The sequence below is a fragment of the Chaetura pelagica genome, unplaced genomic scaffold (assembly GCF_000747805.2).
Source record: "Chaetura pelagica isolate M959 unplaced genomic scaffold, ChaPel_1.0 scaffold37, whole genome shotgun sequence".
NCBI lineage: Eukaryota > Metazoa > Chordata > Aves > Apodiformes > Apodidae > Chaetura > Chaetura pelagica.
Window position 1 is genome coordinate 2,931,896 of NW_009954567.1, and position 12,676 is coordinate 2,944,571.

The window sequence follows — 12,676 nt, forward strand, 5'->3', positions numbered from 1 at the left end:
CTCTTGATCAGCACCCTGCTGTCATGGATTCTGTGCCAATGTACCTCTCATCATGCACTGACAGGGAGCCAAAACTCAGCATTGAGCATTGCAGCTGAACGATTGCAATACACATCTCAAGTGAGCCAAATCCTTTCTGGGATCTGATTTCAATGTGCCATCACAGTTGATAGCTACAGGGATTAAACAGTGGAAAGATAAAATACAATTTAAAAGAAAAAAAAGTTTTATAAAAAAGACTTGAATATAATCGCATAAGAAATAATTTGCAACTCATGTCCAAAATAAAGTTTAAATTCTTTTATCATTAACAAGGCACCATAAGTGTCAATATCCCCATACAAGTGTTTAGGTAACAAACCTTACTTTCTTGGAATTGTACAACAGGGAGGCAATCAAAACCTGCCCCAGACTCTTGGGTATTTGAAAAAACCCACAGACAGATCAAACACAAAACAAACATCACACACTACTTTTCTGTTGGTAGTGAACATTACAAAAAACAGTACTTTTAAAGGTAACATTAATTTAGACTCCTTTAAGTCCTCATTCACAGGTCTGCTGCACACACCAGTTCCTTGATATACTCATACAGAACAAATGTGACTTGCATACAAATAGCTAGGTCCTTCGATTTCTAGACCCATATCACCCTAACAATCTGTGTAACCATGGAAAACAACATACTGGTTAATTCTACATGAACTGGAGTCGTGCCCTGTCACCACTGCCTGCCCCACTCTCAGCAGCTCAGAGAATGGCACATATCTTCTTGCCTACTTCTGGACAAGGTAACTGGTACTACTAATGGAGAAACTTCAACCTTGAGTTGATACAAACAAACAATAACAAGAATGGAGACAGATAATGGAAATGGAAGAAAACACAGCACAGTACAGTCATACTAGGTAACAGGCTTAAATAATTATTTTTTTTTTTTTTAACTTATTTGAGGTTGAAGTTTTTGGCTATTGAAATAAAAGCTTTCCTCACCCCCTAATTAGCCTAGCTACCGATATCAAAATATATCCACAGATCTGTTGAATAGTAAGTATATTAGGCTACTTTGGTGAACAAATTGGTAATATGTTTTGATCATTACACTACAAGACAGTTCAGATAATTCACAAATTAGTAGGCTTCCAATATGTAGAATAATGTTCAAGTGAGTATAACATGAAAGTAATTATCTTAGTAAAAGACAGTATAGCCAAAAATCTATGATCTTCAAATGAAACGTCATACCTTGACAGATTAACATACATCCGTTTCTTTAAAGTAATACAGCTTGTAAACACATGTAACAATGTTTATGTATTACCTACATTAATAATAAGCTTTAGATCCTATCAACAGTACTTACTGAAGATTAATTCTTTCAATAAAATGCAGCTGACAGTCTCAACAACTTCTAACATTTAAGGTGAAGTGATTTTTTTCCCTTCAGTGTTCAAAGTACTAAGTACTTGTCATACACATTTTAACTTTCCCAATTAATATTTTTACTTTCATTCATTCATTCATTCATGTCCTAGATAGAGATCATCTATCCATTCATTTCTAACAAGTTGTTGCAAAAACATTTTTCTTTCTTTTTTTCTTTTTTTTTTTTTTTCAATCAGAGATCCATGCTGCTTCGCCCACCCTACAAATTCTGAATACCAAATAACTTATGGTAAAAATACAAATTCTGTTTTGAAAGAAAACATACAAAATTTACATCGTGTAGCATGTGCATCTAAATATCCTGATTGTCAAGTAGTGCAAGTTTCCTCTTTGACATATACACTTTTTGTTTTTAGAGACAAGAGCTTGCTTCACTGATCTTTGCTCATTCCATTTCTTGCCATCTTTGGTAGTCTTTGTCCCTTTGTGTAAGCATGGTACCAGAAGTGGAGAAACAAGACTAGAAACATAGAGCCATACAGCCAAATAATAAACATGAAAATTGGATACTGGTACGGACAATCATCCATGATGTAGATTTGTCCTATATGAACTGTAATCATAATAAACTGGACCTGGAAGAAAAATGTGAAGAAAATAAATACATTTTAAATAAATTACAAACTTACTACAGAATTGTAAAAATATTCAGCATAACTTGTATACAGAAAAACAGAAAGCATGTTTGGTGGGAGGCTTTTTAAATTTACAGAGATGCACCTTTTGAGCCCCACTCCTAAATTGTTACTCTACTGAAAAACATTTTTTAAAGTGTAAAGAAATAGAAGTCTTGGGACAAAGTGAATTACAAGCAGCACTGAAAAACTCTTGCTAGGAGAATGGGAGTCTGCCCTGGCCAATCTAGAGAAGAAAGAAAAGCATTGGACCTGTGATAAATGGGAGGCTCCCTTAGAAAAATTAGCCAGAAAAACAACAAGTTGACCATTATAGGATCTGTGAAGATTAATTCCCACCTTCCTCACATACTAGCATGTGACACAGAGGTCTGCGGGTCCCAAAAACAATTTAATAGAGGATTGAAAAAAACCCACACATTTCCACATGAACTCCAAGTTAATAATTCACTGGTAGTGCCACAAGACAAAAAGGCTTTTAAGTTATAAATATTCAAGCTAAACGATTCAGAATTACACGTGGTTACACGAACTATTCTGCTAACACCAGGACTAGTGCAAGCAGACAGCCATGGCCGCTTCCTCCTGCTCCTTTCCATCCTCCATCCATCCATCCTTGCTTAGGACAAACTAATTGCTTAGCAGAGGATGAATTTTGAAAATTCAGCTATTAAAAAAGCTGGGCATGAAAAATCACCCAGAGCAGCAACCTTTTGAAAATTATCTAATGCTGATAAAACACTTCATGTAATTACTGTGAGTGTTTTTAATACTCTGAGTTAGAGAGAGGAAAATTCTCTAAACAGAAATATTTTCCTATGAAAGAATGGGCAGGAAATGCTGAAAAAATATTTCTTTTTTTCCCTTTCCTCACTACATGTCACAGGTGTAGCTGTACATTTTTTATGTTTTCTTGGTGTAAAATTATATTCTAATAATTTTTACACAGGCAATGAGTTTTGTAAATATATTTACCAAATACTGCATAACTGAAAAGCTCACGTGTCTACATCTCTCATTATAGTGAAAGTTGCAATCAGCTGTTACATCATTATATAACAGAAGGGAGTTCACAATTTTTCTTTTACTCAATTAAAACATGAGTAAATCTTGTACCAACTGTAAACTACTCACATTAATAAAAATTAAAGTACAAATGTATTGCATTAAGTCTATGTTAGCCACAATCAGCTGAGAGGTGTTTATGTCAAACAGAAAATTACTCACAAGTTGTATAGTTGTCATGTATTTTTTCCACCACAAATATTTATGATAGGCTGGTCCCAAAGAACAGATTCCATAATAAGTATACATGACAACATGGACAATACAGTTCAGCAAAGCATGAAATGTTCCTAAGCCACCTGTAGAAGAACAAAATGTAGTAGATTTATTGCTTCAGGTATTTTTAAAAGCCACCTCTGGTCGTAATAAGTTTGTTTGGAGTTGGGTTAGAAAAAACATGTAGCACAAAACTACAGACTTTTATTAAACATCAAAGTAATTAACCTGAATTGGGTTGACACCAATTCTGAGGGATCAAATCAGTCCAAAACAGCAATAAAACCTAGGTAATCTAATTGTTTGTAAAAGGTTTAAGTGGAACTTTTCATTCTTTGGCTATTAATATTATCGTTATTGTTATCATTATTTAATAAAACACATACATGATGAAGATGCACAGAATTTAGTAGAAACCACATTCCTTCTGTTTTACACCTCTTTTGTAGATATTATGATGAACTTTGCAAAGCTCTGGAAAGTAAGTAATAAATCTCTCTGCAACATCAATTTCCAGATTCCCAGGGAAAAATCACAGTTTCAAACAGTAAGCTTTTGGAATCAAGACCTAAGTGAGGGTCTCACAAATCCATCTCAAAACCATACTTCCAGTGGAAAAGAAATTTAAGGCCAAGCAGTCCCGTTTAGGACAAATTCATGATGGAAACTGGTAAGATACAAACATTTCACATAACAACTAAGGAAATGCCTTCCTTTTCCACTGGATTAATTACAGAGTTAGATGATCCTGCTTAAACTAATTTTATTTTAATGAAAATAAGAAATTTTAAGTAAAAATGATCCAACAAGTGGCATACAGCAAAGTATTTGTAAAAGCAATACGAACTTGAAAATACTGAGGATCAAGAAGAAAATAAGATTACATAAATGCAGATATTTAGTAAGGGGGGGGGGGAAAGGCCAATTTTCCATTAAGAATCATGCAAGTTAAAAATAAAACTTAATTTGTGATTTTAGTATCTCACACTAATCTTCCAGCTTTATAGATCATAACTTCTCCAGCTGTGATCACAAACTTTCTTTGAAACTTAGCTATTTGTATTTTTAAAAATAATTTGAGCATTCTTACAGTTCACATGTACATACTTTTTTTGGCCTGCATAGTGAATATTCAAAAGAAAAAATAAATAGCTAAAGCAGAGGGGAAGGGAGTGGAGAAGACAAAGAAGAAGAAAAAACAACCTAACCAGCAGTACAAAAATATACTCCAAAAAGAAGCACATAAGCAACATTTCACAATTTCCTGTTAATATCAGATCATTGAAAAATCTCCATTCAAACCCATTGGTTTTTTACAAACAGGTTGAAAATTTGATCAAAGTCACTATTTAGAAGGACAAACACTGATGAAACTGAATACCAGATAATAATCAGAAGGATTCAATTTCTTGGAAAAAAAAATAAGTTATCAAACAGAACAATATTTGGAAAGATTAGTATAAAGATAGACAAGAGAGCTGTAGGAATAAACACAACTCTGCATGAATATGGGGCACTATTATTAGCAGAGGAAAACAGTTCTTGCACACTTTGCTGAAAGTATTTGTTAAACTATCACATGGGAAAATCAAATCTGATGCAAAATCAGAAGCCTGTAGCTGGTGTACTGACCCGATGTCCAGATAAAAGGCAGAAAGTTAATCACCTACAAATGGAAACATTTCAAGGTTGAAGAGGAGGGACTGTTGGTTGCTGGGTTGTTGGACTTTTTTGCAAATCTATAAACACACTGACTGTATGATGACAAAAGCATTCAGAATTTTATCACTAACTTAAAATATCAGTTACTCAGCAACATTTGAGAAAGACACAGTAAAAAAGACTCCGGCTTCCTAAGGACAGAAATTCAACAAATACAGCAGAAGAATCTCCTTTTATATACTAGGAATATCCATAGACCGGACATGTTCAAAAGATCATACATACAGATCTTCTGGGCTGCTTCCAGGCCTTATTTCCACATTCAGAAAAATGATACCTAACAGATCAGATTTAATAACCAATGTTTCTCTTCATCAATTCATCACTAATTTTCTGGGAGAAAAAATCGTGCCAGAGAATTTGAATTAAGAAACATGTACAAAGCAAGCTTATTTTTTGGTAAAACTCCTAAAAAATCCCATACCCTCCCCTAGAGATGGCCTTCTAAATGACTGTGCATTTTTTCCACTCTGTGCTTCTCAGGCTGTTCTCTTGTCAAGCTACATTTATTAGTGATGCACACTAATAATATAGCATTGGAAGATGCATACATAGACATGCAGAGCAGAAAAGAAGAAAGTGAAGGTAAACTAGAAGTGGACAAAGACCTTCAATTCAGTACAACTTAAGTAAGTTTCTGTACTATGTAAAGTCCATAAAATATTTCTGCAGTTTTATGAAAGCCAAAGTATTAGATATAAAGAAGCCCAAATCATACTACATACAGCCAGAAAAAACAACCACAACAAAGCCTGAATAATTTCTTAAACAGGCAAAATATATGAGAACACAGTCATTCCTTCCTATTCAGTTCTTAAACTTCAGGGGACAAATGGCTTTGAATTAGTTAGAACAGTTACCCGCTTCACATGCCTCCCCTAGCACTTCTGATTTTGAAGACACATGTCTCTTTATGTAACAATGTTCTTTGCTTATATACATCTCTCTCCTCTTCACCTTTCTCTCCCCCTACAAGAAATAAACACTGTACAAAATGCCATCAAATTGGAAAAATGAGTACTCCCTATCCATTTAAATAATTATGGTGATCTCAGATGTTCCATGAAATACTGCAGACATCTATCTTTAAAAACACTGATGTTTGCAAGACTTATAATTATGTTCTTCAAATATTTTTGTCTAGCATAGTTAGATTTTATACCAGAAGCTATGTACAAGTTAGACTCTCCCTCCACTACCTGCAGCAAATTTGACTCCAAACCACCAGGTCCATGGCATGATGGAATGATGAAAGACATGCAGGAATGTAACTTGGTTGTTTTTCTTACGTAGGACAAAAAATATCTGAAACAGATTTTTAATGAACATAATGTTACAGGAGATAAATGAGCACAATATACTGACAGAAAACTGCATGCAAGAGTGCTGGTTGGTCACGAGTATACGTTTAAAAATTCTTCACAGTCGCAGACTTGGGAGAAGGAGGGAAAATGAGGCTCTCACTATGCAGAGTTGTTTAAAATAAAATAATAATCCAGTATGTAAGACCCACCTGCGGCATTTCAAAAGCCAGGGCAAGCTTTGAAAGCGGTTGTCTGTGGTTGAGCCATCACCTTTGTGTGCAACGGACAGAGTAAGGTAGACTTACTGAGAAGTTTCTAGAAGCATCAAATTTTAAGTCCCCTGAACTACGATGGGCAAAGCCACTTGAGAAAAATAAATTAAGAACTAGCAACAGATGGAGACAGTAGAAAACATTAATATCAAGAATTAACACTTTATTATGAACACTGAATTGTCTACCCTTGAAAAAAAGCAAGTCACATTTTAAAGGACAGATATTGAGGGAAGTGTAAGGAAATACAAAGCAAAAAAAACCAAACATGTAAGAAGTCAAGTCATGGAAAGGGTAGTATCAGATGGCAAGCAAAGGAGCACCAAAGTCCTGTGTGCCAGGGAAAACATTTGGAAACAGCTGACTTAAATACAGCTACAAAATAACTCCTGCAATAAAGCCGAAAAGTTGCTGAGAAACAGGTACCTCATTGGGCAGATTCAAACAAACAAAAAATGTTAATTTGGGGGGTTTTTTTCAAGCCCAGGACTAATTAAAAAGGAGCAGTCTAACCAGTGGGTAGTAAAGGTAACTATAGGCCTAAACTTGTCAAGCTTTTCCAGTCTTAGCATTCCTGGCCCTTCCATTACCATTCCATGTGGCTCAGTCAGTAAGACTGTCCAGTGCTCAACCATGAGCATTTGCAGATGAATGTCAGATAGCTAACTCTGCTTTAAGGGTGTAGAACATCCTAACTGTTCATGAGTCAGCTTCTGAATCATCACTATTGTGCCCAAAAATAAGGCAAATGAAATTGAAGCCAAGTCCAAGATTCAGAAGCTGACTTGAGAACTGCTAAATCACCTCTACTAGGTGTTAGTCTTGGGAAGAGGGGAAGGCAGATGGCTGCTGTCAGTGAGTGAGGTCTGCACTCTGCTTCCATGCATTGGTGCTCAGACTTCCTTTGGAACAGGCTAGAGTGCCAGCGTGATAACTAACACATTTATAGTCATGACCACAAAGGCATGCAAAGGAATCAAGAGCAGGTAGGTATGGCAGTTTATGCTGCCTTCAGAGCTGCTGATGCAAACATTCTGAACATGGCAGACAAAATCTGAAGGTCACGTGGAAAAAGATTCAACATGATAAACACCATTTTTTTTCTGCAGTGTGGAGACAATCGTTGCCATAACACAAGGAGTTAGTGCGTTCAGGTGTCAGGACTTTCTAAATTTTTAAAGGTGTGTTTGCTCATTAACATTTTTCCTGATAATCAAGGAATGACAGTATAATGGGACAATATGATGAGAAGAGATAATAAGGGTAAACAATCTTACAGCATTTGAATAATTGAAGGTTGGAGTGCTAAATAAAGACCAATTTATGTTCCCAGCCACCAAGAGCACCAGGTCTTCTAGTGTGAAAAGAAAACATCAATACTTCTTCTATAAGGCTACAAGTACTTACAGTGTCTAATAATTCAATGAATTTGGAAAAGTAGTAAAGCCAACAAGTTCGTACCATCTGCAAGAGTAAAAAATAGAAATTGTCAACTCATAAGTTATAAATAAAATCAAGCAGCTGCAGGAAAAATAAGGAACAATAAAAAAAAGAAACTATTAGGAAAAGTCAGTGATATCACAGGTTGACAAAGATATTTAAATGCATGGTTTGACCTTTTTTTTTCCTTAAAACACAGTATATTTTAAATCATGAAGCAATTTTAAAGCCAAGAAGAACAAGCCAACAAATATGCTGCCTCTTTTTTTCCCCCAAACAATCAACCCTTCCAGTTAAATCACATGCTTTACATTATGCAAGTGGGAATTTCCATTTAGTACATTCCAATCTACAGAAGTGCATTTGGTTGTTCAAAAAGCATTTCCAAAAATAAAGTCAGTGTAGTGCCCAAAAACAATTCACCTTGTCTTTTAGTAACTTACTCTTAGAGCTGTAGGTGACCTTGAGTAGTCAACAATGTCACACCGGAATGAGTACCCTGTGGCCCAGCCTGACATAAGAAACTGGAGCAAAGAAAGGGAAAGGGCAAATACTTACTTTATGTATTTTGAAAAAATAATTATTTTTTTATTATTTTCATAATCATTAAGCAGGAAGGGGAAACAATCTTAAAAACATGTTTAATCAGCAGCCTCGTCAGTCTTCTACCTCAGTGTGAGCCAGCTACCTTAAAAACCTCTGCCATCACACATTAATTAATTTCTAATTCCAGGACCACAACTAAGGACTAGAACTTCCTTCCTACACCCATTAGTTCAGCTGTATTTCAAAACCAATGTTAGAAAAGCAACTGACTTTGTAAATCAGAGAACAAAAAACCAAATAAAACATTTTTAATATTTTTTGTAAATGGCTATCATGGCCATGAAAAGAAATCAGCAGGGAATCTTAATACTGGAAGAAAACCAACACAACATTAAGACCATCAAAGAAAAAAAGGAACCAATATGTGCTACATTTTTACTATCATAGTTTTTAAGTTTGTCTAGTTAAACTTCATGATTCAAATAATCTTTCACTGGTACAAGGGATGAGAAGCTAGGGTTTTACAATCAAGAGCACACATATGACCAAAGGACTGTAAGTAAGAAATATCATTTAATGTTTTATCTTGTAATCTATTAGTTTGGACAAAAGCAACATTGTTAATAATACACTTAGCTCATTCCCCTGCCAGTCACTAGGACTACTGCATCTTATATCTGTTCATAAAATGCTTTTCATCCATAGATCATCATCATCCACACATGCACAATAGTAAGTTTAGCTCTTCTAACAGATGGCAGGGTCTAGTCTGTGACTGCAATAGATGTTTAACTTTATAAAAGAATCAGTTGCTTAAATAAAACCAGATTTAAAGCATCACCAAGGCAGCACAGTATGAAAGCATGTATCCAATGGCTTGGATCCAAAGAGGGAAAGAATCAGCCTTTTGCTGGGAGCCAGACAATAGCAGAGATTCAATCTGTTACACTCTATCCATGCATTCTTTCATGAAATTGTAACATGGAAGTCTTGACTGCAGATTAATTGAATAATGTGTTACTGTCAGACACTACCAGAAATTTATTTTGTTTGTTTATTTTTGAGGGTTATAACCAAAACCAACTTATCAATAAATCACAAAAGGAAATTTGGTGATTTTTCAAAAAGTAAATAAATGTGTGCATCCTGCCTACCAGTTACAGCCTTCTACATGAGAGTCATGACAGAAAGTAGCTGCTGCTTCACTGCCTGTAGAGTGCTGTTAAAAAAAATGTCAGGCAGTTCAATGATGAAATTTACGCAAATAGATCTAAAAGAAAGGTAGTCTGCCAGTTTGGCACAATGATCTGACAACTTTTCATTACCAGTTTTGCACACCTGAAGTAGTCACATAGTCACATTTAACAAAAAAAGGGTCAGTACTAGCATAGTGATGATGCACCAAGCAAATGTATAAGGCTACCATTCGTACAATGCTATTGTTAAATAGCTACACTTTAAAGCAAAACAAAAAGCCCAAACCAAACCCTCAAACAACACAACAGAGGTTGGCTATCTTAAGGTTTAAAAGCTGGTTCTAAATTAAAGCTTCTACATTATTTCCAAGAGGGGAATTATAAAAAAAAAAAAGGTAAAGATTTTTGTGTTGGTTTTTAGTTTTTCATTTGTTTTGTTGGTGGTTTCTGAGGGGTTGGGTTTTTTTGTGGTTTGTTTGGTTTTTGTTGTTTGGCTTTTTTGTGTTTTTGGTTTTTTTTTATTTGTTTGTTTGTTGTTGTTTTCTTTTTAAGGGTGAAGAATCCCAGATTAGATATTGTTAACTTTTGTTATTTAAAAGGCAAATCTAACTGAAAATTATTCTATGGTAAACAAACTCTATACAGCATTTGAAACATCAATATTGACTATCACATTGTAAGACAGAAACAATTACAACAAACTCAGAAAAACAGTCTGCTTTACCTGCTACAGCCCAGGGAAATTAAATAAGTTAGATTTTTAATTTTGCAAATTATATACAATAGCACACAGCATATTTTAAAATGTTTCTTTCTAGGTATTACTTCCTTTTTTCAGGTATCAGCTTGATCAGTTTAGCACACTGCTTGGAGAAATGTAATTGAAACAATCAGAAAAACAGGTTTTTGAGAATTTTCGAGTGGTTATTAATAAGTGTATTAAAAGTTAGTAACAGGATAGATATATGAAATATATGAATATGTTACAAATAGAAGTAGTACTTACTTCGTAAGTCATATATATGGAGAGGGCTACCACACTAAAATTATAAAACGCCATTATCTGCCTAAGTTCAAAAGGTTTTTTATTTTCCATGAGCTTGGGTCCCAAGGAAGTGACAAAATAAATGTACGTTCCAATGATAAAGGTTGTTGGAAAAGGTGAAGACATGAGTGGATAACCTTCCAGTCTTGGATCTAGAGAGGAAATAAAAAAATTTTTTTAAGAAATCAGATATTTCCAGTACTTACTAAATCCTGAAACAGCTACAGGATTAATTTAATTAAGTAATTAATGGAAGAAGGTGGATTTAAATTAGACATTAGGAAGAAATTCTCCACCGTGAAGGTGATAAGACACAAGAATAGATTGCCCAAGGAAGCTGTGGATGCCCCCTCCCTGGAAGCATTCAAGGCCAGGTTAGATGGGGCTTGGAGGAACCTGGTCTAGTGGGAGGTGTCATGGCAGAGGGGGTTGGAACTAGACAATCTTCAGAGTCCCTTCCAACCCAAACCATTCTATGATTCTTCACAGGTAATGAAAAGGAGACATGTAAACAACCTGATTTTTATTGATCAAATTATAACTGCTTCTCAAGCTTTTCCCAGGAAACAGCTAATCTCCATCACTATGTGCCTTCCAGGGTGAGGAACACCAAGATATGCCACTACAACAGATGGGTTTTAACCCTAAAATTGAGATAATCTCTGTCTTTTTTTTTTTATTTTTTTTATTTTTTTTTTGGTAAGCAAGAAGAACCACAGAACAGAAACATCAAAGTAAAATTGTTTAAGATCTTCCTATCAGCTGCAACAAGAGGCTAACATTCCTTTTCAAAACAGAACTGTGACAAGAGTGAATTACTCTGATGACTAAATTCAAGATACTATAGCTTACCAGGATTTTAATTTCTTCCATTTTGCAAAAGCAAATTACAATAACATCATGCGACTAGATCAGTTAACAGATAACTGTTGTTCAGTAATGAAAAAAATTTCCATTCAATAGCACCAGAAATACGTAAACTATGTATATTCCGAAAATCCAGGAACTCTTGCAAGAGAATTACTGTATGCACTTTATTTAGTCTGAGGCTATAATCTTAAATCAGTTATGTTTTGTGGGTATTTTACATTTTTTAAATGCAGAAACTAGTTTGTTTTTTATGGCTAAAAATGGCAATAGGTAACCTTCACCAGTCTTTAAATACAGTTACAGGAAGATAACACCCCATTAAATTGATCAACAGCACACCTAGAATAGCTACACACTGCTATTCAAAATTATTGAAAGCTCATAAGTTTTAGATTTAAATGACTCACCGGCATCTTTAATCCATTCATCATACAGTAGTACAGCCTTTGATGTTAGATTGCTGAAGGTCATTTTCACTTGATTAAGATGTTATGATGCTGCCTGCAGGAAAACAAACAAAAACAGAAAAATGGATCTTTGAAACTAATAAGATAAAGTGTTTTGGAAAATATTTTCATGAAACAGAATGGGAAAAAACAAGAGAGAGCACCACATGTGAAACAGAGCATTAGCTGACCACACACATTATGCCTGCTTCTAATTTATAGCTGAGCTGTTGTGCACAACATGATTTTGTAATCTCTACATACCAAATGAGGTGCGTCCATGCCATAAAGTGTTATCTCAAGAAACTCTGCTGTGGTTAACTGTTACAGTTAAAGCAAAAATATACATAAAGAGAAGTTGCTTAAATTAATTTTTTTGCCATCTCCATTTAAAGGCCAAGCCACTGATATGAAGAAGCTCAGATTTGCAATATTTACTAATGAAAACATTGATTTCCTAACTAAGAGTATTT

General features: G+C 34.8%; 1 protein-coding gene across 1 annotated transcript; it reads right to left on the bottom strand.

Annotated features, from left to right (window-relative positions):
* Positions 1 to 1,816: 1,816 nt before the first annotated feature.
* ELOVL7 (ELOVL fatty acid elongase 7) lies at positions 1,817 to 12,377 on the bottom strand. Its single transcript, XM_010005353.1, has 7 exons — positions 12,165 to 12,377; positions 10,849 to 11,039; positions 8,544 to 8,624; positions 8,068 to 8,124; positions 6,284 to 6,389; positions 3,309 to 3,445; positions 1,817 to 2,021 (listed from the first exon to the last, which is right to left on the bottom strand). The coding sequence occupies exons 1-7, from the start codon at positions 12,226 to 12,228 to the stop codon at positions 1,818 to 1,820; spliced, it is 840 nt and encodes a 279-aa protein (XP_010003655.1). The 5' UTR covers positions 12,229 to 12,377; the 3' UTR covers position 1,817.
* Positions 12,378 to 12,676: the final 299 nt, after the last annotated feature.

Coding starts and splice junctions, on each gene's coding strand:
- ELOVL7 (XM_010005353.1), bottom strand. CDS start 12,228: ATGACCTTCAGCAATCTAACATCAAAGGCTGTACTACTGTATGATGAA. Junction 6,390..8,067: donor TCATTGAATTATTAGACACT/GTAAGTACTTGT, acceptor AATCTGTTTCAG/ATATTTTTTGTCCTACGTAA. Junction 2,022..3,308: donor ACATGACAACTATACAACTT/GTGAGTAATTTT, acceptor TTTTTCTTCCAG/GTCCAGTTTATTATGATTAC.